Raw genomic sequence first — 23,730 nt, forward strand, 5'->3', positions numbered from 1 at the left:
AGGATCTCTTCCGGAAGGAAGCCAGATGTTGGAGACCAGCCTGGTCAACGTAGTGAGACCCTGGTTTCTATTAAAAACAAAAATTTAGCCAGATGTGGCTGTGTGTACCTATAGTCCTAGCTACTTAGAGGCTGAGGTGGGAGTATCTCTTGAGCCTTGGAGTTCAAGGCTGCAGTGAGCTATGATTGCATCACTGCACTATGGCCTGGAGTGAGACCCTGTCTCAAGAAATAAAGGAAATTATGGGTTTAGGGAGAGGCAGGAGGTTGGGGCTTATGCTTTTAACCTTTTTTTTTTTTTTTTTTTTGAGAGAGTTTCTGTCACCCAGGCTGCAGTGCAGTGGCATCATCTTGGCTCACTGTAACTTCCACCTCCTGGGTTCAAGAGATTCTCCTGCCTCAACCTCTTGAGTAGCTGGGATTACAGGCACCCGCCATCACACTTGGCTAATTTTTTTTTTTTTTGGTATTTTTAGTAGAGATGGGGTTTTACTACGTTGGCCAGGCTGGTTTGAAACTCCTGACCTCAAGTGATCCGCCCGCCTCAGCCTCCCGAGGTGCTGGGATTATAGGCGTGAGCCACCTCACCCGGATTGCCTGCTTTTAGCTTCTATATCCCAAATGATGGGCATTCAGGGATCCTACGTTCCTGGGTTTCATGGGAAGCAGGTCTGGGGACCTGAACTGGGCTGTAAGTGAAGAGCTCAGTGAGTCTAAGTTCCTGGTCTTCTGAGTGAGGAACTCCAGTCTTGTCCTCCTAGAATCTAAGACAAGGGGTTTGCAGGTTTGAATTCTAGAAATTCACGGGCTGAGCACCTGTAAATTTGGATTTTGGGGGGCTGAGGGGGGATGGGACTGGGGGCCCAGACTCCTGGGCCCTCACGGCCCGCCACTCCCATGTCTAGATCAAGCTGTCTGTGCCCAAGGCTGGCGAGGGTCTGGGAGCCTCATCGGGTGATGCCATATCAGGCACTGACCACAACAGTCTGGACTCGAGCCTGACTCGGGAGAAGATCGAGGCCAAGATCAAGGAGGTGGAGGAGAAGCAGCCGGAGATGAAGTCGGGTTTCATGGCCTCCTTCTTGGACTTCCTCAAGTCAGGCAAGCGCCACCCACCACTTTACCAGGCGGGCCTGACACCTCCGCTCAGCCCTCCCAAGAGCGTGCCACCCTCTGTGCCAGCCCGAGGCCTGCAGCCCCAGCCCCCTGCCACCCCCGCTGTGCCACATCCCCCGCCTTCCGGAGCCTTCGGGCTTGGGGGCGCCCTGGAGGCTGCGGAGAGTGAAGGGCTGGGGCTGGGCTGCCCTTCACCCTGCAAGCGACTGGATGAGGAGCTGAAGCGGAACCTCGAGACACTGCCCTCCTTCTCCTCGGACGAGGAAGACTCTGTCGCCAAGAACCGAGACCTGCAGGAGAGCATCTCCTCGGCCATCTCTGCCCTCGATGACCCACCCCTTGCTGGGCCAAAGGACACCTCCACCCCAGATGGGCCGCCCTTGGCCCCCGCAGCTGCAGTTCCAGGGCCACCCCCTCTTCCGGGGCTCCCCAGTGCCAACGGCAATGGCACTCCTGGTGAGCTCTGGGAACGTGGTCTGGGAGTAGAGTGGAGCTTAAAGGTTATCACGGTCACTAGATACAGTTGTGCAGGTTACGCACTGTTTAAGAGACACCATTCACGTAGATGGTACAAGCTGGCATATTTATGAAGGGACTTTCCTGATTACACAGGCATTTTGAGGAAGGTGTGTATCTTGTTCTAATTCACCCAGAGGTGCTAAGTGGACTAGGAGGGGCCCCAAGGCAGATAACTGGAGAATGCAAGGAGACAGGGCAGGTGATGAGTTACAGGAGTGGGGCTACTCAGGTTCTGAATGGTGGGAGGTGTGGGGACTGAGGAGGGCTCTGAGTCAGCCACATGTGAAGGTACAGAAAGATGTCTGGGGGCAGAGAAAGACTTGGGGAGGGTGATGGGTCTTGGGAGTGGGCAGCGGAAGGCAAGACTAGGGGCACAATTGGGAGATGAGAGGTGGGAGCTTATAGGAGGGCATAGAGGGGACTTGGGAAATGGAGAGAGCTTTTGGGGGGTATAGAAAGTTGGGGAATGGGAAGTGGGGAGGTGAGAAGAAGGGGTGAGGCCAAAGCTGACAGGGTCATTGTAGGAGAGAACAGCCAGGCTGAGAGAGCCTTTGAAGGGCTTGGAAGGGCCATGGCCAAGGATACAAGGACGGAGAAGCAGCAGTTTTACGGGTCGGATGAGATTTCAGGGAGTTAGAGGGGAGTGTTAAAAAAAAAAAAAAAAAAAGGCCGGGCGCGGTGGCTCACGCCTGTAATCCCAGCACTTTGGGAGGCCGAGGCGGGCGGATCATAAGGTCAGGAGATCGAGACCACGGTGAAACCCCGTCTCTACTAAGAAATACAAAAAACTAGCCGGGCGAGGTGGCGGGCGCCTGTAGTCCCAGCTACTCGGGAGGCTGAGGCAGGAGAATGGCGTGAACCCGGGAGGCGGAGCTTGCAGTGAGCCGAGATCGTGCCACTGCACTCCAGCCTGGGCGACAGAGCGAGACTCCGTCTCAAAAAAAAAACAAAACAAAACAAAAAAAACCATGACAGGCTGGGCACAGTCGGCAACACCTATAATCCTAGCACACTTTGGGAGGCTGAGACAGGAGGATCACTTGAGCCCAGGAGGTTGAGGCTGTGGTGAACCATGATTGAGCCACTGTATTCCAGCCTGGCTGACAGAGCAAGACCCTAAGACAGGGTCTTTTTAAATAAAAAACCCCCCAAACAAAACAAAAAGACCCTGTGAGGTTTTTGTTTTGTTTTGTTTTGTTTTTTTTGTGAGACAGAGTCTTGCTCTGTCACCCAGGCTGGAGTTTAGTGGCGCAATCTTGGCTCACCGCAACCTCTGCCTTCCAGGTTCAAGTGATTCTCCTGCCTCAGCCTCCCAAGTAGCTGGGACTACAGGTGCGTGCCACCATGCCCAGCTAATTTTTTGTATTTTTAGTAGAGATGGGGTTTCACTATGTTGGCCAAGCTGGTCTTGAACTCCTTACTTCGTGATCTGCCCACCTCAGCATCCCAAAGTGTTGGGATTACAGGCGTGAGCCACTGTGCCCAGCCGTTTTTTTTGTTTTGTTTTGTTTTTTTTTTTTTTTTTTTTTTTTTTTTTTTTTTGAGACGGAGTCTCGCTGTGTCGCCCAGGCTGGAGTGCAGTGGCCGGATCTCAGCTCCCTGCAAGCTCTGCCTCCCGGGTTTTTACGCCATTCTCCTGCCTCAGCCTCCCGAGTAGCTGGGACTACAGGCGCCCGCCACCTCGCCCGGCTAGTTTTTTGTATTTTTTAGTAGAGACGGGGTTTCACCGTGTTAGCCAGGATGGTCTCGAACTCCTGACCTCGTGATCCGCCCGTCTCGGCCTCCCAAAGTGTTGGGATTACAGGCTTGAGCCACCGCGCCCGGCCATTTGTTTTGTTTTTCAAGACAGAGTCTCACTCTGTCCACCAGGCTGGAGTACAGTGGCACGATCTTGGCTCACTGCAACCTCCGCCTCCCGGGTTCAAGCTGTTCTCCTGCCTCAGCCTCCCAAGTAGCTGGGATTACAGGCACCTGCCACCACACCTGGCTCATTTTTTATATTTTTGGTAGAGACAGGGTTTTACCATGTTGGCCAGGCTGGTCTCGAACTCCTGACCTCAAGTGATCCGCCTGCCTTGGCTTCTGAAAGTAGTGGGATTACAGGCGTGAACCACCATGCCCGCCTCCTATGAGGTTCTTAAAAGGCCTGAAGAAGGGAGCTGGCAGACAGAGGAGGGGTTAGCAGTCTGCACACTAGTGAGCAGGCCAAGGAAAGAACAAAGATGGGCCTGGAGGGAGGAGGATGAGGCCTTGGAGGAAGACAAGGTGAGGAAGTAGAGCTAGGGAGGTGATGACTTAGGAGTTGGGAGGGTCATTCAGGAGGAGGAGTTAAGAGCCAGACAAGGGCTTTGAGACCACAAAGAGACATTTCAGGACTGAGAAGGGGATTAGGGATGGGAGACAGGTCTCCTTTACAGCCACAGGAGCCAGAGTAGGTCTCTGTAGAGACTCCGATAGGGTAGAAGGGCCACTGGGAGCTGAGTGGTAGTTACAGACAGAGGGGTTCTTGGTACAGAAAGTGATGTTTAAAGGACAAGAGGAAAGGTGCCAGGAATGATGAATAACATCCAGGCCTGATGTCCCTGTCTCCCCCAGAGCCCCCACTGCTGGAGGAGAAACCCCCACCCACTCCACCTCCTGCCCCGACTCCTCAGCCTCAGCCTCCACCACCCCCTCCACCGCCACAGCCAGCCCTGCCCTCGCCGCCCCCGCTGGTGGCCCCCACGCCCAACTCACCACCGCCACCACCGCTGCCGCCACCACCTCCACCAGCTATGCCCTCGCCTCCACCGCCACCCCCACCAGCCGCTGCCCCACCCGCTGCCCCTCCTGAGGAGCCCGCCGCCCCGTCCCCCGAAGACCCTGAGCTGCCGGACACCCGGCCCCTGCATCTGGCCAAGAAGCAGGAGACGGCGGCCGTGTGTGGGGAGACGGACGAGGAGGCTGGCGAGAGTGGCGGAGAGGGCATCTTCCGGGAGCGGGACGAGTTTGTCATCCGCGCCGAGGACATCCCTTCCCTCAAGGTGAGTCCCAGCCTTCTCCAAAAACTGGGCCTGATGGGTTTGGTCACCTGTTTTGTTGAGCGCCTGCTGGATGACAGGCTTGTATTGGGACCTGCAGATCCAGTGATGGCCTGGCCGCCCTGGAATTCACAGTCCGATGGGGCTGATAGAGGTGTTGAGGACCTGCGGGCCTCAGAGGTTTTATTTGCGTTTGTGTGTATACATGCATTACTTACATGTAAGGTAAAGCGATTGTTAACGTGTATGTGTCTATACATGCATTACTTGCATATAAGGTAAAGCGATTGTGAATGTTTATGCAGATATCCTACTGTGGGTGGTAGAGGACCAGTACTGTACAAGCAGATGCGGCTCTGGCCTCAGGGAGCTTCTAGTCTAATGGAACGAGCCAGAGAGACAGGCAACTTTGCCATTTATGGCACAATGGTGGAAACGTGAGTCACTGACATAGACTACCTGCAGGTAACCCGTAAATGTAATTGGGCCGGATGCGGCGGCTTACACCTGTAATCTCAGCACTTTGGAAGTTTGAGACCAGCCTAGCCACATAGTGAAACCTTTTCTCTCAAACGAAAAGAGTGAATCATTTGGGAATGCTCACTGTGTGTCAGGCTATATCTTTTTTTTTTTTTTGAGACGGAGTTTCACTCTTATTGCTCGGCTCACTGCAACCTCCGCCTCCCAGGTTGAAGAGAGTCTTTTGACTTGGCCTCCCAAGTAGCTGGGACTACAGGCGCACGCCACCACGTCCGGCTGATTTTTGTGTTTTTAGTAGAAACGGGGGTTTCACTGTGTTGGCCAGGCTGGTCTCAAACTCCTGACCTCAGGTGATCTACCTGCTCGGCCTCCCAAAGTGCTGGGATTATAGGTGTTAGCCACTGCACCCGGCTGGCCATCTCTTCAATACTTACTTTAAATAGTTAAATACATAAATGCAGACCAACAGCCTGTTCACTGCTTCCAGTCTACCGCAGGGGTTGGAAAACTGTGGCCCCTAGGCCAAATCCAGCCCACTGCTTGTTTTTGCAAATAAAGTTTTATTGGCACACAACCATGCCCATTCATTTACATGTTGTCTATGGCTGTTTTTCGCATATGGCAGTGAGCTGGGTAGTTAGCTGGCCCTCAATGGCAAAAAATATCTCTGGCTCATCATGAATAAGGTTTGCTGGCCTCTACTGTACTGGGTTCATTGGACAAATAGAGTTGGATCAGAGGATTAACTTGCAAGGCACTTGATGGGGTAGGTGTTATCAGGTGCCCATGGAGTGATCTGCACAGGGCATGCGGCTGAGCAGGTGTTCAGGAGGTCAGCCCTGATGGTGGCATGGAAGCCAAGGCCATTCTCCATGTCAGTCATTGTCATTGATTGTACTGATTATGAGACAGGATTATTGTTTGGCCCTTCATGTATACTATGACACTTAATTTAATCTTGGCCGGGCGTGGTGGCTCACGCCTCTAATCCCAGCACTTTGGGAGGCCAAGGCAGGTGGATCACTTGAGGTCAGGAGTTTGAGACCAGCCTGGCCAGTATGGTGAAACCCCGTCTTTACTAAAAGTACAAAAAATTAGCTGGGTGTGGTGGGGCGTACCTGTAATCCCTTCTACTCGGGAGGCTGAGGAAGGAGGATCACTTGAACTCTGCCGGGGGAGTGTGGGGCGGAGGTTGCAGGGAGTGAGATTGTGCCACTGCATTCCAACCTGGGCGCCAAGCAAGACTCCATCTCGAAAGTAATAATAATTTAGTCCTGGATGTTGTGTTAATTTAATGTTGGATGTAACATGGAGAAATTATGGGAAAAATTAATTATAAGGATAATAACTATTATTACACTTTCTTCTTTTCTGTTTGTTTGTTTGTTTTTTGAGATGGAGTCTTGCTCTGTCACCCAGGCCAGAGTGCAGGGGCGCAATCTCGGCTCACTGCAACCTCTGCTGCCCGGGTTCAAGCAGTTCTCCTGCCTCAGCCTCCTGAGTAGCTGGGATTACTGGCACGTGCCACCACACCTGGCTAATGTTTGCATTTTTAGTAGAGAAGGGGTTTCAACATCTTGGCCAAACTGCTCTTCCACTTCTTACCTTGTGATCCACTCATCTCGGCCTCCCAAAGTGCTGGGATTACAGGCATGAGCCACCGCGCCCGGCCTTACACTTTCTTCTTAAGTGTGTTTTTTGAGGCAAACTCAAATGTATTTTTTCCTATGTTATTTCAATGTATTTCATTGTGGGAAAAGTAAATAATAGAGCAGGCTGGGAGTGGTGGCTCACGCCTGTAATCCCAGAACTTTGAGAGGCTGAGGTGAGAGGATCACTTGAGAGCAGCTAGCCAAATAGCAAGACCTCACATCTACCAAAAACAATAAATAAATTAGCCAGGCATGGTAGCGCATGCCTGTAGTCTCAGCTACGTGAAAGGCTGAGATGGCAGGATTGCTTGAGCCCAGGAGTTTGCGGTTGCCGTGAGCTATCTATGATTGCACCACAGCACTCCAGCCTCGGTGACAGAGCGAGACCCTGTCTCTAAAAAAGAAAAAAGAGGCCGGGCGCGGTGGCTTACGCCTGTAATCCCAGCGCTTTGGGAGGCCGAGGCGGGCGGATCATAAGGTCAGGAGATCGAGACCACGGTGAAACCCCGTCTCTACTAAAAATACAAAAAATTAGCCGGGCGCGGTTGTGGGCGCCTGTAGTCCCAGCTACTCGGGAGGCTGAGGCAGGAGAATGGCGTGAACCCGGGAGGCGGAGCTTGCAGTGAGCCGAGATCGCGCCACTGCACTCCAGCCTGGGCGACAGAGCGAGACTCCGTCTCAAAAAAATAAATAAATAAAATAAAAAAGAAAAAAGAAAAAAGAAATGTCTACTACCTCCTGAGGAACAGGATTTTGGGAACATCACAGTCAGAATTTCGTTTTATCTTTCTTTGTTTTTAAAATCATGGTCACATACGTACCATGAAATTTGTCATTTTAACCAGTTTTCAGTGTATGGTTCAGTGGCATTAAGGATATTGACATCATGCCGGGCGTGGTGTCTCACGCCTGTAATCCCAGCACTTTGGAAGGCCGAGGCGGGCAGAACACGAGGTCAAGAGATTGAGACTATCCTGGCTAACATGGTGAAACCCTGTCTCTACTAAAAATACAAAAATTAGCTGGGAGTCTCATGTCTGTAATCCCAGCACTTTGGAAGGCTGAGGTGGGTGGATCATGAGGTCAGGAGATCGAGACTATCCTGGCTAACATGGTGAAACCCCATCTCTACTAAAAATACAATAAATTAGCTGGGCCTGGTGGTGGGTGCCTGTAGTCCCAGCTACTCTGGAGGCTGAGGCAGGAGAATGGCGTGAACCCAGGAGGTGGAGCTTGCAGTGAGCCGAGATTGCGCCACTGCACTCCAGCCTGGGCGACAGAGCGAGACTCCGTCTCAAAAATAAAATAAAATAAAATAAAATTAGCCAGGCATAGTGGCGGGTGCCTGTAATCCCATCTCTACTACTCTGGGCCTGGTGGTGGGTGCCTGAGTCCCTGACTCTGGGCTGAGGCAGGAGAATCGCTTGAACCTGGGAGTCGGAGGTTACAGTGAGCTGAGATCGCGCCACTGCACTCCAGCCTGGGCGACAGAGCGAGACTCCGTCTCAAAAATAAAATAAAATAAAATAAAATTAGCCAGGCATAGTGGCGGGTGCCTGTAATCCCAACTACTCGGGAGGCTGAGGCAGGAGAATCGCTTGAACCTGGGAGTCGGAGGTTACAGTGAGCTGAGATCGCGCCACTGCACTCCAGTCTGGTAAGGGAGCAAGACTGTCTCAAAAAAAAAAAAAAAATTGACATCATAGGCCAGGTGCGGTAGCTCATGCCTGTAATTGCAGCACTTTGGGAGGCCAAGGTGGGCAGATCACCTGAGGTCAGGAGTTCGAGACCAGCCACTGCACTCCAGCCTGGGCTACAAGAGCAAAACTCTGTCTCAAAAAAATAAAGAAAAAAAAATATTGAGATTGTTGAATGACCGTCACCACCATCCATCTCCAAGTTTTATCTTTTTATATAAAAAAGATAAACTTCATTATAGAGACTATAGTAGCATTTTGCAGGGATGGAAACTGAGGCTCACACAGGTAAAAAGTTCTTCCGACTGCGAATTACTATGCCCATTTTGGAGTGCAGTGACATGATCTTGGCTCACTGCAACTTCTGCCTCCCTAGTTCAAGCGATTCTCATAACTCAGCCTCTCGAGTAGCTGCGACTACAGAGGACCCTACCATGCTTGGCTAATTTTTGTATTTTTAGTGGAGATGGGGTTTCACCATGTTGGCCAGGCTGGTCTCAAACTCATGACCTCGGGTGATCCGCCCACCTCGGCCTCCCAAAGTGCTGGGATTACAGGAATGAGCCACTGTGCCTGGCCTATTATCCTCATTTTTGAGGGAAGGAAACCGAGGCACAGAGAGATAAAGTAGCTTTCCCAGGCTTTTGTAGCTCGGGATCCACAGCCAGCCCTGCTGGCCTTAGGAACCCATATTCTTATTTATTTATTTATTTTTGAGATAGTGTTTCACTCTTGTTGCCCAGGCTGGAGTGCAATGGTGCAGTCTTGGCTCACTGCAACCTCCGCTTCCCGAGTTCAAGCGATTCTCCTGCCACAGCCTCCCGAGTAGCTGGGATTACAGGCATGCGTCACCATGCCTGGTTAATTTTGTGTTTTTAGTCGAGACGGGGTTTCTCCATGTTGGTCAGGCTACTCTCGAACTCCTGACCTCAGGTGATCTGCCCGCCTCAGCCTCCCAAAGCGCTAGGATTATAGGCGTGAGCCACTGCGCCCAGCCAAGAACCCATATTCTTATCCCCGACTCAGCCAGGCACCATGTACATTCTAGTCAAACACAGCTGAGCCAGCACTGGGTCAAATGAACAGGGTCCTAGGGCAGGGACCTTGAGCATCCCCATTTTACAGATGGTGAAGTTTACATTCAGAGAAAGGGAGTCAGTCGGCTGGCCAGTGCCAACCTGGGATTGGAGCCAGGGCCATCTGACACCACCTCCCAGCTGGCATGGGGCAGGGGAAGGGGCCAGGTGAGGACTCAGATGCTTAAAATACAACTTGAGTGTGCATTATAATGGGGGACAAAACCCCATGCCTTTGCCAAACATGCAGACCTTGGGGACTCATTTGTGGGCCTGGAGACAGGGCAGGCTGCTGGCTTAGTTAAGACCCCAACTTTGGGCCGGGCGCGGTGGCTCAAGCCAGTAATCCCAGCACTTTGGGAGGCCGAGACGGGCGGATCACGAGGTCAGGAGATCGAGACCATCCTGGATAACACGGTGAAACCCCGTCTCTACTAAAAAATACAAAAAACTAGCCGGGCGCAGTGGCGGGCGCCTGTAGTCCCAGCTACTCGGGAGGCTGAGGCAGGAGAATGGCGTAAACCCGGGAGGCGGAGCTTGCAGTGAGCTGAGATCCGGCCACTGCACTCCAGCCTGGGCGACAGAGCGAGACTCCGTCTCAAAAAAAAAAAAAAAAAAAAGACCCCAGCTTTGGTTTAACCCGACTGACTCAAATTTCTGACACTTATTATTATTTTTTTTTGTTTTTTTGAGACAGGGCCTCACTCTGTCACCCAGGCTGGTGTACAGTGGCATGATCATGGCTCACTGAAGCCTCAAACTCCTGGGCTCAAGTGATCCTCCCACCTCAGCCTCCCGAGTAACTAGGACTACAGGCATACAACACCATGCCTGGCAAATTTTTTTATTCCTTAAGTAGAGACTGGCGTCTCATTCTGTTAACCTGGCTAGTCTTGAACTCTTGGGCTCAAGCAGTCCTCCCGTCTCAGCCTCCCAAAGTACTGAGATTGCTGGTGTGGTCTGATAGCCACTGTGTCTGGACTTTTTTTTCTTTTTTTTTTTTTTGAGACAGAGTCTCAATCTGTCTCCGAGGATGGAGTGCAGTGGCACAGTCTTGGCTCACTGCAACCCTCACCTCCCAGATTCAAGCAATTCTCCTGCCTCAGCTTCCTGAGTAGCTGGGATTACAGGCGCGTGCCACCACGCCCATCTAATTTTTGTATTTTTAGTAGAGATGGGGTTTCACTATGTTAGTCGGGCTGGTCTTGAACTCCTAACCCTGTGATTTGCTCCCCTTGGCCTCCCAAAGTGCTGGTATTACAGGCGTGAGCCAGTGTGCCCAGCCCATTTTTTTTCTTTTATACCATCTCTTTTTTTTTTTTGAGATGGAGTCTCGCTCTGTCTCCCAGGCTGGAGTGCTGTGGCACAGTCACGGCTCACTGCAACCACAACCTCCCGGGTTCAAGTGATTCTCCTGCCTCAGCCTCCTGAGTAGCTGGGATTACAGGCACCTGCCACCACGCCTGGCTAATTTTTGTATTTTTAGTAGAGATGGGGTTTCACCATGTTGGCCAGGCTGGTACAAACCACTCTTAAAGCCCCTTCAAAAACAAGCTATAGACCATCGTTTATTCCAGAAAAACAGCAATCCAATATAAATATCACCTGAGTCATGTATGTGATTTTAAATGTTTTCATTCCTGCATTTATAAAAATAAAAAAGATAGATGAAATTAGCAATAGGTGGCCAAAGTGCTGTACTCTCAGCACTTTGGGAGGACGAGGCAGGAGGATTGCTTGAATCCAGGAGTTGCAGACCAGCCTGGGCAACATCGTGAGCCCCTGCCTTAAAAAAAAAAAAAAAAAAGAAATTAGCCATAGGGATGCATTTTATTTAACCTAACATATCTAAAATATTATTTTGGCTACATGCGGTGGCTCACACCTGTAATCCCGGCAGTTTGAGATGTTGAGGTGAGAGGATCACTTGAGCCCAGAGGTCCAGGCTGCAGTGAGCTATGATTGCGCCACTGCACTCCAGCCTAGGCAACAGAGTGAGCCTCTGTCACGCACGCATGCACACACACACAGAGTTTCAACTTGTAATTAATAAAGAACAACTCTTAATGATGTTTTTGTCAGGTGTAGTGGGTCATGCCTGTAATCCCAGCATTTTGGGAGGCCAAGGTGGGTGGATCGCTTGAGGTCAGGAGTTCAAGACCAGCTTGGGCAACATGGCAAAACCCCCCCTCTCTAAAAAAAAAAAAAAAAAAGAAAAAAAGAAAAGAAAAAATTAGCTAGATATAGTGGCATGCACTTGTTGTCCTAGCTACTCGAGAGGCTGAGGTGGGAGAATCGCTTCATCCTGGGAGACGGAGGTTGCAGTGAGCCGAAATCGTACCACTGCACTCCAGTCTGGGTGACAGAGTGAGAGCCTGTCTCAAAAAAAAAAAAAAAAAAAAAAAAAACGAAAAAAGCTGTTGGCTGGGTGTAGTGGTTCAGGCCTGTAATTGCAGCACTTCGGGAGGCCAAAGCAGGTGAGTCACCTGAGGTCCAGAGTTAAGACCAGCCTGGTCAACATAGTGAAACGCCATCTCTACCGAAAATATAAAAATTAGCCGGGCGTGGTGGTGGGCACTTGTAATCCCACCTACTCGGGAGGCTGAGGCAGAAGAATTGCTTGAACCTGGGAGGTGGAGGTTGCAGTGAGCTGAGATCGTACCATTGCACTCTAGCCTGGGCGACAAGAGTAAAACTCAGTCTCAAAAAAAGAAAAAGAAAAACTGTTAATGATGTTTTATTTTATTTTATTTTATTTTTGAGATGGAGTCTCGCTCTGTTGCCCAGGCTGGAGTGCAGTGGTGCGATCTCAGCTCACTGCAAGCTCCGCCCCCCAGGTTCACGCCATTCTCCTGCCTCAACCTCCCGTGTAGCTGGGACTACAGGTGCCTGCCACTACGCCCGGCTAATTTTTTTTTTTGTATTTTTAGTAGATACTGGATTTCACCGTGTCAGCCAGGATGGTCTCGATCTCCTGACCTCGTGATCTGCCCGTCTCGGCCTCCCAGAGTGCTGGGATTACAGGCGTGAGCCACCGCACCCGGCCGATGTTTTAATATTATTAAATGGGGGTATTACTAAAATGAAAAGTTGAGGTTTTAACTTCTTTTTTGCGTACCAAGACTTCAAAATCCTGTGAATACTTTGTACTGATTGAATGCATCCATTGGACCAGCCACATTTCAAGTGCTGCAGCCTGTCACCTTGGGCGCGGTGGCTCAAGCCTGCAATCCCAGCGCTTCGGGAGGCTAAGGTGCTTGGCAGATCACTTGAGCCCAGGAGTTTGAGACCAGCCTGGGCAACATAGTGAGACCCTGTCTCTGCACAAAATTCAAAAAAATTTAACCAGACAGGGTGGTGCCCGCCTGTAGTCCCGGCTACTGGAGAGGCTGACGTGTGACAATCACCGGAGCCCAGGAAGTTGAGGTTGTAGTGAGCCACGATTACACCACTGCACTCCAGCCTGGGTGACGGAGAATGTGACCCTGTCTCAAAAAAAAAAAAAAAAAATCAATCTCAAAAGCTCAAGATCCGCTTGTGGGAACGAGCTGCCAAATTGACAGGGCCAGGCTAGCCCATTCTCCTTCCCTGTCTGTAAACTGAAACTGCCGTTGGGGTTGTTGTAAGGGTTGGGCAGCGTGTATACTCCAAGCATGTAAGAATTCACTGGGTGGATACTGGGCGCAGTGGCTCCTGCTGGGAATCCCAGGACTTTGGGAGGCTGAGGTGGGTGGATTGCTTACGCTCAGGAGTTCAACACCAGCCTGGTCAACATGGCGAAATCCTGCCTGTACTAAGAATACAAAAAATTAGCCAGGTATGTGGTTTCACATGCCTATATTCCCAGCTACCCTCGAGGCTGATCACCCCGAGTTTGAGAGATCAAGGCTGCAGTGAGCCAGGATTGCGCCATTGCATTCCCACCTGGGCAACTGGAATGAGACCCTGTCTCAAAAAAGAAAAAGTTGGCTGGGTGTGGTGGTTCGCATCTGTAATCCCAGCACTTTCGGAGGTCGAGGTGGGTGGATCACTTGAAGTGAGGAGGTCAGGATCAGCGTGGACAACATGGTGCAGTCCCGTCTCTACTGAAAATACAAAACTTAGCCAGACATGGTGGCGGGTCCCTGTAATCCCAGCTACTCAGGAGGCTGAAGCAGGAGAATCACTTGAATTCAGGAGGCGGAGGTTTCAGTGAGCTGAGATAGTGCCGCTGCACTCCAGCCTGGGCCACAGAGTGAGACTCTGTCTCAAAAAAAAAAAGTTCATTGGGTGGAGAAGAGTATGGTGTTGGGGTTGTCCAGGCAGAGGAAACAGCTGTGCAAAGGCCCTGTGGTGAGCGAAAGCACACTGTGTTTGAGGTGTGCAGGGTCACAAGGTGTTAAGTGACTGGACAGTGAATGCTGAGGCTGGGCAGGTGGGCTGGCCCCAGCCATGTTGGACATGGGTGCAGGGATGAGTTCCGTGGGTGCTGGTGAAGACATTAGGCTCTATGCCATTTAGAGCCCCTGGCTAGTAGGGAGGTGACTGGGGAGTTGTTCAAGCCTGGACAGTACTCTGTCCACAGCATCTGTCCTGGGACTGACTCCCCTGTTAATGGAACCCTGCAGTTTTCTTTTTCTTTTTTTTTTTTGAGACAAGTCTCGCTCTTGTCCCCCAGGCTGGAGTGCAATGGTGCAATCTCAGTTCACTGCAATCTCCGCCTCCCGGGTTCAAGCGATTCTCCTGCCTCAACCTCCAGAGTAGCTGGGATTACAGGCACCTGCCACCACACTTGGCTAATTTTTGGATTTTTAGTAGAGACGGTGTTTCACCATATTGACTGGGCTGGTCTTGAACTCCTGACCTCAGGTGATCCACCCACCTCAGCCTCCCAAAATGCTGGGATTACAGGTGTGAGCCACCCTGCGCCCAGCCTGGGGCCCTGCAGTTTTCTCATTAATATCGAGTCTGAGTGTCTAGCTCAGTGGCTTACATCCCCACTGCTTACAACACACGTCTTAGCTTGTCACACTTCAGATTCTCAGGAGAAAATCTGATTCTACTCAGCCTATAGGGCCAAGATGAGGTCAGTGGCTGGGAGCAGTGGTCCACGCCTGTAATCCCAACACATTGAGGCCAAGGTGGGAGGATCTTTTGAACCTGGGAGTTGGGCATGCCATGGTAAAACCCTGTTTCTTTTTTTTTTTTTTTTTTTTTTTGAGATGGAGTCTCGCTTTGTCGCCCAGGCTGGAGTGCTGTGGTGCAATCTCAGCTCACTGCAAGCTTCGCCTCCAGGTTCACGCCATTCTCCTGCCTCAGCCTCCTGAGTGGCTGAGACTACAGGTGCCCGCCACCACCCCCGGCTAATTTTTTTGTGTTTTTAGCCAGAATGGTCTCGATCTCCTGACCTGGTGATCCGCCTGTCTTGGCCTCCCAAAGTGCTGGGATTACAGGCGTGAGCCACTGCGCCTGGCCTTTTTTTCTTTTTCTTTTTTTTTTTTTTTTTTTTTTTTGAGACAGAGTTTTGCTCTGTCGGCCAGGCTGGAGTCCAGTGGCGCAATCTTGGCTCACTGCAACCTCTGCCTCCCAGGTTCAAGCGATTGTCCTACCTCAGCCTCCCGAGTGGCTGGGATTACAGGCACGTGCCATCATGCCCAGCTAATTTTTGTATTTTTGTAGAGACGGGGTTTCACCATGTTGGCCAGGCTGATCTCGAACTACTGACCTCAGGTGATCTACCTGCCTCGGCCTTCCAAAGTGATTACAGGCATGAGCCACGGCACCTGGCCATGAAACCCCATTTCTACAAAAAATACAAAAATTATCCAGGAATGGTGGTGCATAGCTGTAGTCCCAGCTACTTGGTTGTGTAGGTGACTGAGGGAGGAGGATCACTTGAGCCTAGGAGGCAATAGGTGAGCTGTGGTCATGGTTGTGCTACTGCACTCCAGCCTAGGTAACAGAGTGAGAGGGTCTCACAAAAACAAAAAACAAAACAAAAAAGGCTGGGTGAAAACTCTGTTAAAAAAAAAAAACTCTATCTAAAAAAAAAAAAAGAGGCCGGGCGCAGTGGCTCACCCCTGTAATCCCAGCACTTTGGGAGGCCCAGGTGGGCGGATCATGAGGTCAAGAGATCGAGACCATCCTGGCCAACGTGGTGAAACCCCGTTTCCACTAAAAATACAAAAATTAGCTGGGCATGGTGGCGTGCGCCTCTAGTCCCAGCTATTCGGGAGGCTGAGCCAGGAGAATCACTTGAACTCAGGAGATGGAGGTTGCAGTGAGCCGAGATCGCGCCACTGCACTCCAGCCTGGCGACAGAGCAAGACTCTGTCAAAAAAAAAAAAAAAAAAAGCCTGCTGGTGACCTCCCTAGGTTGACTCTCCAATCTCCAATCAGCTGTGGGTTCCACTGAGTAGGAGGCTGTGAGCCAGGCCACTTTTCTAGTAATCGGCGGTTGGCATGGTCAGTGATATGAGTGACATGAGGAGAGGCAGGATGGGTGGGGCTTGGGGATTGACTGGCCCTGTTTGGGGAACGGACAAGGCTGAAGTCAGGGTGAGGCCTGATGACTGGGTGTGGACTGGGGATGCTGGGAGGAAAAGTGGTTTGAGGGAAGGTACCAAACCCAGTGCGAATGTGCTAGCCTGGGGGTCTAACTCCAGCTACAGTGTCAGCAGCTTCCTGAGAGGAGGCTGACACAGGGAGTGGGAGGGGGCAGAGGCAGGGGCAGTCTTCCTGGGCTGACAAGATGCTCCAATGGCTTCCTCAAGCTGGTGCTTTTTTTTTTGTTTTTTTTTTTTTGAGACAGAGTTTTGCTCTGTCGCCCAGGCCGGAGTGCAGTGCTGTGATCTCGGCTCGCTGCAACCTCCACCTCCTGGGTTCAAGCAATTCTCCTTTCTCAGCCTCCCGAGTAGCTGGGCGTACAGGCGTGCGCCACCACGCCTGGCTAATGTTTGTATTTTAGTAGAGGTGGGGTTTCACCATGTAGGCTGGGCTGGTCTCAAACTCCCGACCTCAAGTGATCCACCTACCTTGGCCTCCCAAAATGTTGGGATTACAGGTGTGAGCCACTGCACTCAGCCTGGCCCCCCTTTTAAAGACACATTCCTTCCAGGGACTCATTTTGGCATCTGTCTCTCATTCCAGGAAGCATTCTTGGATTCAGTTTAAATTTGAGGCTGAGCGCAGTGACTCACGCCTGTAATCCCAGCACTTTGGGAGGCCGGGGCAAGTGGATCACCTGAGGTCAGGAGTTCGAGACCAGCCCAGCCAACCTGGCAAAACCCCGTCTCTACTAAAAATACAAAAATTAGCCTGGTGTGGTGGGTGCCTATAGTCCCAACTACTAGGGAGGCTGAGGCAGGAGAGTCGTTTGAACCCGGGAGGCACAGGTTGCAGTGAGCTGAGATCGCACCACTGCACTTCCAGCCTGGGTGACTGAGCGAGGCTCCATCTCAAAAAAAAAAAAATCTGAGGCCCCTCCTCTAGGCTTCTATAGTGTCCTGGGAATTGGCAACAGGACATTTATGACTTGTACTATTATTTCTTGTGTCCATATTTGGCGCCTCTGCTGCCTCTTCAGTCCTCAAGGTCACATTCTCTCACGTCCATCAGTTGCCGTCGCCCAGCTGGGGCACACGCAAACTGCAGGGTGGTGGTGGTTGGTGTTCAGGTGTTTGTGGGGTAGGGGGAGCAGAGATAGGGAGCCTTCCTGTTGCTCTGTCTTCCCCGCTGTGGACATGCTGATGAAATGGTCTCAGGTAACCTCACCTGCCTGTTCTTGGCACAGGCCACAAACTCACCCTGCTTTGTTTATTTGCTTGGCCGTCTTATTACCTCTGTTATTACCTCTGTGTGAAGGCTTTTTTGGTGTCTTAGACCCCTCAGGCTGCTATACCAGAATACCATAGACTGGGTGGCTTATAAGCAACAGAGATTTGGCTGGACTTGGTGGCCCACACCTGTAATCCTAGCACTTTGGGAGGCCGAGGCGGGTGGATCGCCTGAGGTGGGGAGTTCAAGACCAGCCTGACCAAGATGGAGAAACCCTGTCTCTACTAAAAATACAAAATTAGTCGGGCGTGGTGGCGCATACCTGTAATTCCAGCTTCTCAGGAGGCTGAGGCAGGAGAATCAGCTTCAACCCAGGAGGCAGAGGTTGCGGTGAGCTGAGATCGCGCCACTGCACTCCAGCCTGGGTCACAAGAGCAAAACTCCGTCTCAAAAAAAGAAAAAGTAAAAAGAGAATTGTGAGGGGATACAGACCACAACAGGACGTCTTGCTCACAACCGTACTCTCCTGTCCAGCACAGTAAATAGCAGGCGGTGCCCAAAGATTGTCATTACTCTGAGTCACACAGGAAGTTCTGGGCTTTCACCCCGTAAGGCAACAGTGACTCAAACTCTACAGCCTAAGAACGAGCAGCCTGATGCAGGGTACCGGGTGGGCAGGAGGGGACAGGGCCAAGTTCAAGCCGCACACAGAACTGAACACATCACGGGGGTAGAAGATATTTGTTGTTGACGTCTCTGCCTTTTCTCTAAGGGGATGGTGAGGGAGGCCAGTGGGCCAGGGCATAGGGGCAGTAGGTACAGGAATGAGGGCTGACCCAGCTGGCCTCACCACACCCCTCCTCCTCAGCTGGCGTTGCAGACGGGGCGCGAACCCCCACCCATTTGGCGAGTCCAGAAGGCCCTTCTGCAGAAATTCACTCCAGAGATCAAGGACGGCCAGAGGCAGTTTTGTGCCACCAGTAATGTAAGCCTGCAAAGGGGACCAAGGACATGGGGGCCCCGGGGTGTGGTGTCTAGGAGCTGGGGTTCCCCTTAGCGGGGCTGTGACTCACTCCACAGTGTACCTGGAAGGGGGCCCCCTGCTGCCGGGAGACTCCAGGCAGCTACCATGGTAGCCCAGGGCACAGGGGTGTTGGCCATCTGGCTGGCAGTGTGAAGAATTTCCTCATGTGCCTCTTTCTCCCCATAGTATTTGGGGTATTTTGGGGACGCAAAAAATCGGTACCAGCGCCTCTATGTAAAGTTCCTGGAAAATGTCAATAAGAAGGACTACGTGAGGGTCTGTGCTCGGAAACCCTGGCATCGGCCCCCAGTGCCAGTCAGGTACCAACCACGGGGGACACAGGGGCAGGTAGTATGCAGCGCCGACAGGCATGGGGGTGGAGCATGCACGAGAGAAGGCTGGAGAGTGGGAGGTGGGGACAGAGCCCAGAGAGAGAGAGGGACAGAGACCCAGAGAGAGGGGGGGACAGAGACCCAGAAAGAGAAGGGACAGAGACCCAGAGACAGGAGGACAGAGAACCAGAGACATGAGGGAGATGGAGACTCAGAAGGAAACAGAGACCCAGAGAAAAAGAGGGGCAGAGATGGGGGAGGATAGAGATCCAGAGAAAGGGAAACAGAGACCCAGACATGGGAGGGGAGAGAGCCTCACAGAAGAGTACAGAGACCTGGGGTGGACAGAGACCCAGAAAGAGGGCAACAGAGACTCACAGAAGGAGGGGAACAGAGACCCAGAGAGGGAGGGTAACAGAGACCCAGAGAGGGAGGGTAACAGACACCCAGAGAGGGAGGATAACAGAGACCCAGAGAGGGAGGATAACAGAGACCCAGAGAGGGAGGGGGACAGAGACCCAGAGAGGGAGGGTAACAGAGACCCAGAGAGGGAGGGTAACAGACACCCAGAGAGGGAGGATAACAGAGACCCAGAGAGGGAGGATAACAGAGACCCAGAGAGGGAGGGGGACAGAGACCCAGAGAGGGAGGATAACAGAGACCCAGAGAGGGAGGGGGTCAGAGACCCAGAGAGGGAGGATAACAGAGACCCAGAGAGGGAGGATAACAGAGACCCAGAGAGGGAGGGTAACAGAGACCCAGAGAGGGAGGGTAACAGAGACCCAGAGAGGGAGGATAACAGAGACCCAGAGAGGGAGGGTAACAGAGACCCAGAGAGGGAGGGGGTCAGAGACCCAGAGAGGGAGGGGGTCAGAGACCCAGAGAGGGAGGGGGTCAGAGACCCAGAGAGGGAGGGGGTCAGAGATCCAGAGAGGGAGGATAACAGAGACCCAGAGAGGGAGGGGGTCAGAGACCCAGAGAGGGAGGGGGCCAGAGATCCAGAGAGGGAGGGGGTCAGAGATCCAGAGAGGGAGGGGGTCAGAGATCCAGAGAGGGAGGGGGTCAGAGATCCAGAGAGGGAGGATAACAGAGACCCAGAGAGGGAGGGGGTCAGAGACCCAGAGAGGGAGGGGGTCAGAGTCCCAGAGAGGGAGGGGAACAGAGACCCAGAGAGGGAGGGGAACAGAGACCCAGAGAGGGAGGGGGTCAGAGACCCAGAGAGGGAGGGGGTCAGAGTCCCAGAGAAGGAGGGGGTCAGAGATCCAGAGAGGGAGGGGGTCAGAGTCCCAGAGAAGGAGGGGGTCAGAGTCCCAGAGAGGGAGGGGGTCAGAGTCCCAGAGAGGGAGGGTAACAGACACCCAGAGAGAGGAGGGGACAGTATGAGAGAAGCTGTTTCTGTGCCTAGGGCACTGAGCAGGGGCAATGAGGAGAACTGGGGTTCTCGGGGGCTACTGACTACCTTCCCTTCTCTGTTCCCTTCTAGACGCTCTGGGCAGGCCAAGAACCCCACATCTGCTGGGGGTAGCTCTGCACCTCCCCCTAAGGCCCCAGCACCACCTCCCAAGCCTGAGACCCCTGAAAAGACGACATCTGAAAAGCCCCCAGAGCAGACGCCTGAGACGGCTATGCCTGAGCCCCCTGCCCCCGAGAAGCCCTCCCTCCTGCGGCCTGTCGAGAAGGAAAAGGAGAAGGAGAAGGTGACGCGTGGGGAGCGGCCACTGCGGGGCGAGCGGGCCGCCAGCGGACGGCAGACGCGGCCAGAGCGGAGTCTCGCCACAGGACAGCCTGCCACATCCCGGCTGCCTAAAGCCCGGCCTACCAAGGTGAAGGCTGAACCGCCCCCTAAGAAGAGGAAGAAATGGCTGAAGGAGGCAGGGGGCAACGCTGCAGCAGGTGGGGGCCCACCAGGCAGCTCCTCGGACTCGGAGTCCTCCCCTGGAGCCCCCAGCGAGGACGGTGAGGCCCCAGGCAGCTCAGGGCTGCAGGGGTGGGTGGGAAAGGGACGACACAGGTGAGGGCTGTCCAGAGGGCTCTAGGTAGCCTCAGCAGGATGGTAACAACTAGTATGTTACAGATAATGGCAGCAGCTGACAGTCACGGGGCATCTAACTGCACAACAGGCTGCCTGCTAAGAAGCTGATGGATGTTAACTTGTGTAATTTTCACCCATCCTAGTAGGTAGATACTGTTACCCTCATCTACAGGTGAGGAAGCCGAGGCACCAAGAGACGGCAGCATAGTCTGTGTTGGGTGCCCACCAGAGTTGCAACTGAGCCCAGGGTGCCTCGGACTCTACTCTTCAGTGCTGCGTTCTGCCTCGTAACAGGCAGGATTTGAGGGCTGAGGAAGATGTGGGACTAGGTGGCTGTCCTGGAGACTCTGTGATGGTGGGGTTTCCTATGAGGCCCTGGGTGACACTGAGAAAGAGGCATAACCTCTTGTGCCTTAATGATATCACCTGTAAAATGGGTTCATAACAGACGAAGGTCATAGGAGAGTGCCGGTCTTTAGTAGACACCACTTGTGTACTCCATGTCTGCCCAGCACACTGCCACATCCTCAGTGCTTTTGATGATGTCCGGTTAGGCCGGGCACAGTGGCTTGCACTTGTAATCCCAACACTTTGGGAGGCCAGGGCAGGCAGATCAGGTGAGGTCAGGAGTTCAAGACCAGCTTGGCCAACATGGTGAAACCCCATCTTTACTAAAAAATACAAAAATTAGCTGGGCACGGTGGCACATGCCCGTAATCCCAGCTACTCGGGAGGCTGAGGCAGGAGAATCACTTGAACCTGGGAGGCAGAGGTTACAGTGAGCTGCGATCAGGCCACTGCACTCCAGCCTGGGAGACAGAATAAGACTCCATCTCAAAAAAAAAAAAAATATGTCTGGTTAGTGACGACAATAACAACAAAAATATATATATATATATTCACATATGTACAGTAAGGGTAATAGCTGACTTTTGTTAAGTGCTTACTATGTGCCAGGAATCATTTTAAACATTTGCATACAGGCTTACTTGACCTTTACCTAATAAACCCTGTGAGATAGCTTATTAGAATTATCCTCGGCCGGGCGCGGTGGCTCACGCTTGTAATCCCAGCACTTTGGGAGGCCGAGGTGGGCGGATCACAAGGTCAGGAGATCGAGACCACGGTGAAACCCCGTCTCTACTAAAAATACAAAAAATTAGCCGGGTGCGGTGGCGGGTGCCTGTAGTCCCAGCTACTCAGGAGGCTGAGGCAGGAGAATGGCGTAAACCCAGGAGGCGGAGCTTGCAGTGAGCCGAGATCGCGCCACTGCACTCCAGCCTGGGCGACAGAGCGAGACTCCGTCTCAAAAAAACAAAAAAACAAACAAACAAAAAAAAGAATTATCCTCATTTTAAAGATGGGGGCCGGGTGTGGTGGCTCACACCTGTAATCCCTCCACTTTGGGAGGCCGAGGTGGTAGGATCACTTGAGCTCAAGAGTTAGAGATGAGCCTGGGCAACATAGTGAGACCCCCATCTCTACAAAAAATTTTTTAAAAATTAGCTGGGCTTGCCGGGCGCGGTGGCTCAAGCCTGTAATCCCAGCACTTTGGGAGGCCGAGACGGGCGGATCACGAGGTCAGGAGATCGAGACCATCCTGGCGAACACGGTGAAACCCCGTCTCTACTAAAAAAATACAAAAAAACTAGCCGGGCGAGGCGGCGGGCGCCTGTAGTCCCAGCTACTCGGGAGGCTGAGGCAGGAGAATGGCGTAAACCCGGGAGGCGGAGCTTGCAGTGAGCTGAGATCCGGCCACTGCACTCCAGCCCGGGCGACAGAGCCAGACTCCGTCTCAAAAAAAAAAAAAAAAAAAAAAAAAAAATTAGCTGGGCTTAGTGGCGAATGCCTGTTGTCCCAGCTACTCAGGAGGCTGAGGCAGAAGGATCACTTGAGCCCATGAGTTCAAGGCTATGGTGAGCTATGATTATACCACTGCTTTCCAGCCAGGGTGACAGAATTAGACCCTGTCTCTAAGGATAGCTTCTTAAATAAATAAAAGATGAGGAAACTGAGGTACCGAGCGGTGATGGGACTTGGTCAGGGCCACACAGTTTTTAATCTCTGTTTTTAACAGAGATTAGAAATACAGCCACTCGGGCCGGGCGCGGTGGCTCAAGCCTGTAATCCCAGCACTTTGGGAGGCTGAGACGGGCGGATCACAAGGTCAGGAGATCGAGACCATCCTGGCTAACACGGTGAAACCCTGTCTCTACTAAAAAAATACAAAAAACTAGCCGGGCGAGGTGGTGGACGCCTGTAGTCCCAGCTACTCGGGAGGCTGAGGCAGGAGAATGGTGTGAACCCGGGAGGTGGAGCTTGCAGTGAGCTGAGATCCAGCCACTGCACTCCAGCTTGGGTGACAGAGCAAGACTCCGTCTCAAAAAAAAAAAAAAAAAAAGGCCGGGCGCGGTGGCTCAAGCCTGTAATCCCAGCACTTTGGGAGGCCGAGACGGGCGGATCATGAGGTCAGGAGATCGAGACCATCCTGGCTAATACGGTGAAACCCCGTCTCTACTAAAAAAAAATACAAAAAACTAGCCGGGTGAAGTGGCGGGTGCCTGTAGTCCCAGCTACTCGGGAGGCTGAGGCAGGAGAATGGCGTGAACCCGAGAGGAGGAGCTTGCAGTGAGCTGAGATCCGGCCACTGCACTCCAGCCTGGGTGACAGAGCAAGACTCCGTCTCAAAAAAAAAGAAAGAAATACAGCCACTCAAGGCCGGGTGCGGTGGCTCATGCCTGTAATCCCAGCACTTTGGGAGGCCAAGGTGGGCAGATCACAAGGTCAGGAGATCGAGACCATCCTGGCTAACACAGTGAAACCCCGTCTCTACTAAAAGACACACACAAAAAAATTAGCCGGGCGTGGTGGCAGGCGCCTGTAGTCCCAGCTACTCGGGAGGCTGAGGCAGGAGAATGGTGTGAACCCAGGAGGCGGAGGTTGCAGTGAGCCGAGATCACACCATTGCATTCCACTCTGGGCGACAGATGGAAACTCTGTCTCAACAAATGAATGAATGGCTCTTTCT

General features: G+C 52.4%; 2 protein-coding genes across 2 annotated transcripts in view; one reads left to right on the plus strand and one right to left on the minus strand.

Annotated features, from left to right (window-relative positions):
- NOSIP (nitric oxide synthase interacting protein) overlaps positions 1-4,235 on the minus strand; it is a 46,174-nt gene extending 41,939 nt beyond the window's left edge. The window contains exon 1 of the mRNA XM_050771552.1: positions 4,232-4,235. The gene's annotated coding sequence lies outside the window, so the exon portion shown is untranslated. The remainder of the gene's footprint in view (positions 1-4,231) is intronic.
- Positions 1-23,730, plus strand: part of PRR12 (proline rich 12) — a 104,284-nt gene that overhangs the window by 7,062 nt on the left and 73,492 nt on the right. Inside the window, exons 5-9 of the mRNA XM_050771440.1 lie at positions 905-1,571; positions 4,230-4,657; positions 18,183-18,299; positions 18,525-18,658; positions 20,154-20,626. Of these exons, the coding sequence (XP_050627397.1) occupies positions 905-1,571; positions 4,230-4,657; positions 18,183-18,299; positions 18,525-18,658; positions 20,154-20,626 (1,819 nt within the window). The remainder of the gene's footprint in view (positions 1-904; positions 1,572-4,229; positions 4,658-18,182; positions 18,300-18,524; positions 18,659-20,153; positions 20,627-23,730) is intronic.

The sequence above is a fragment of the Macaca thibetana genome, chromosome 19 (genome assembly GCF_024542745.1).
Source record: "Macaca thibetana thibetana isolate TM-01 chromosome 19, ASM2454274v1, whole genome shotgun sequence".
Taxonomy (NCBI): domain Eukaryota; kingdom Metazoa; phylum Chordata; class Mammalia; order Primates; family Cercopithecidae; genus Macaca; species Macaca thibetana.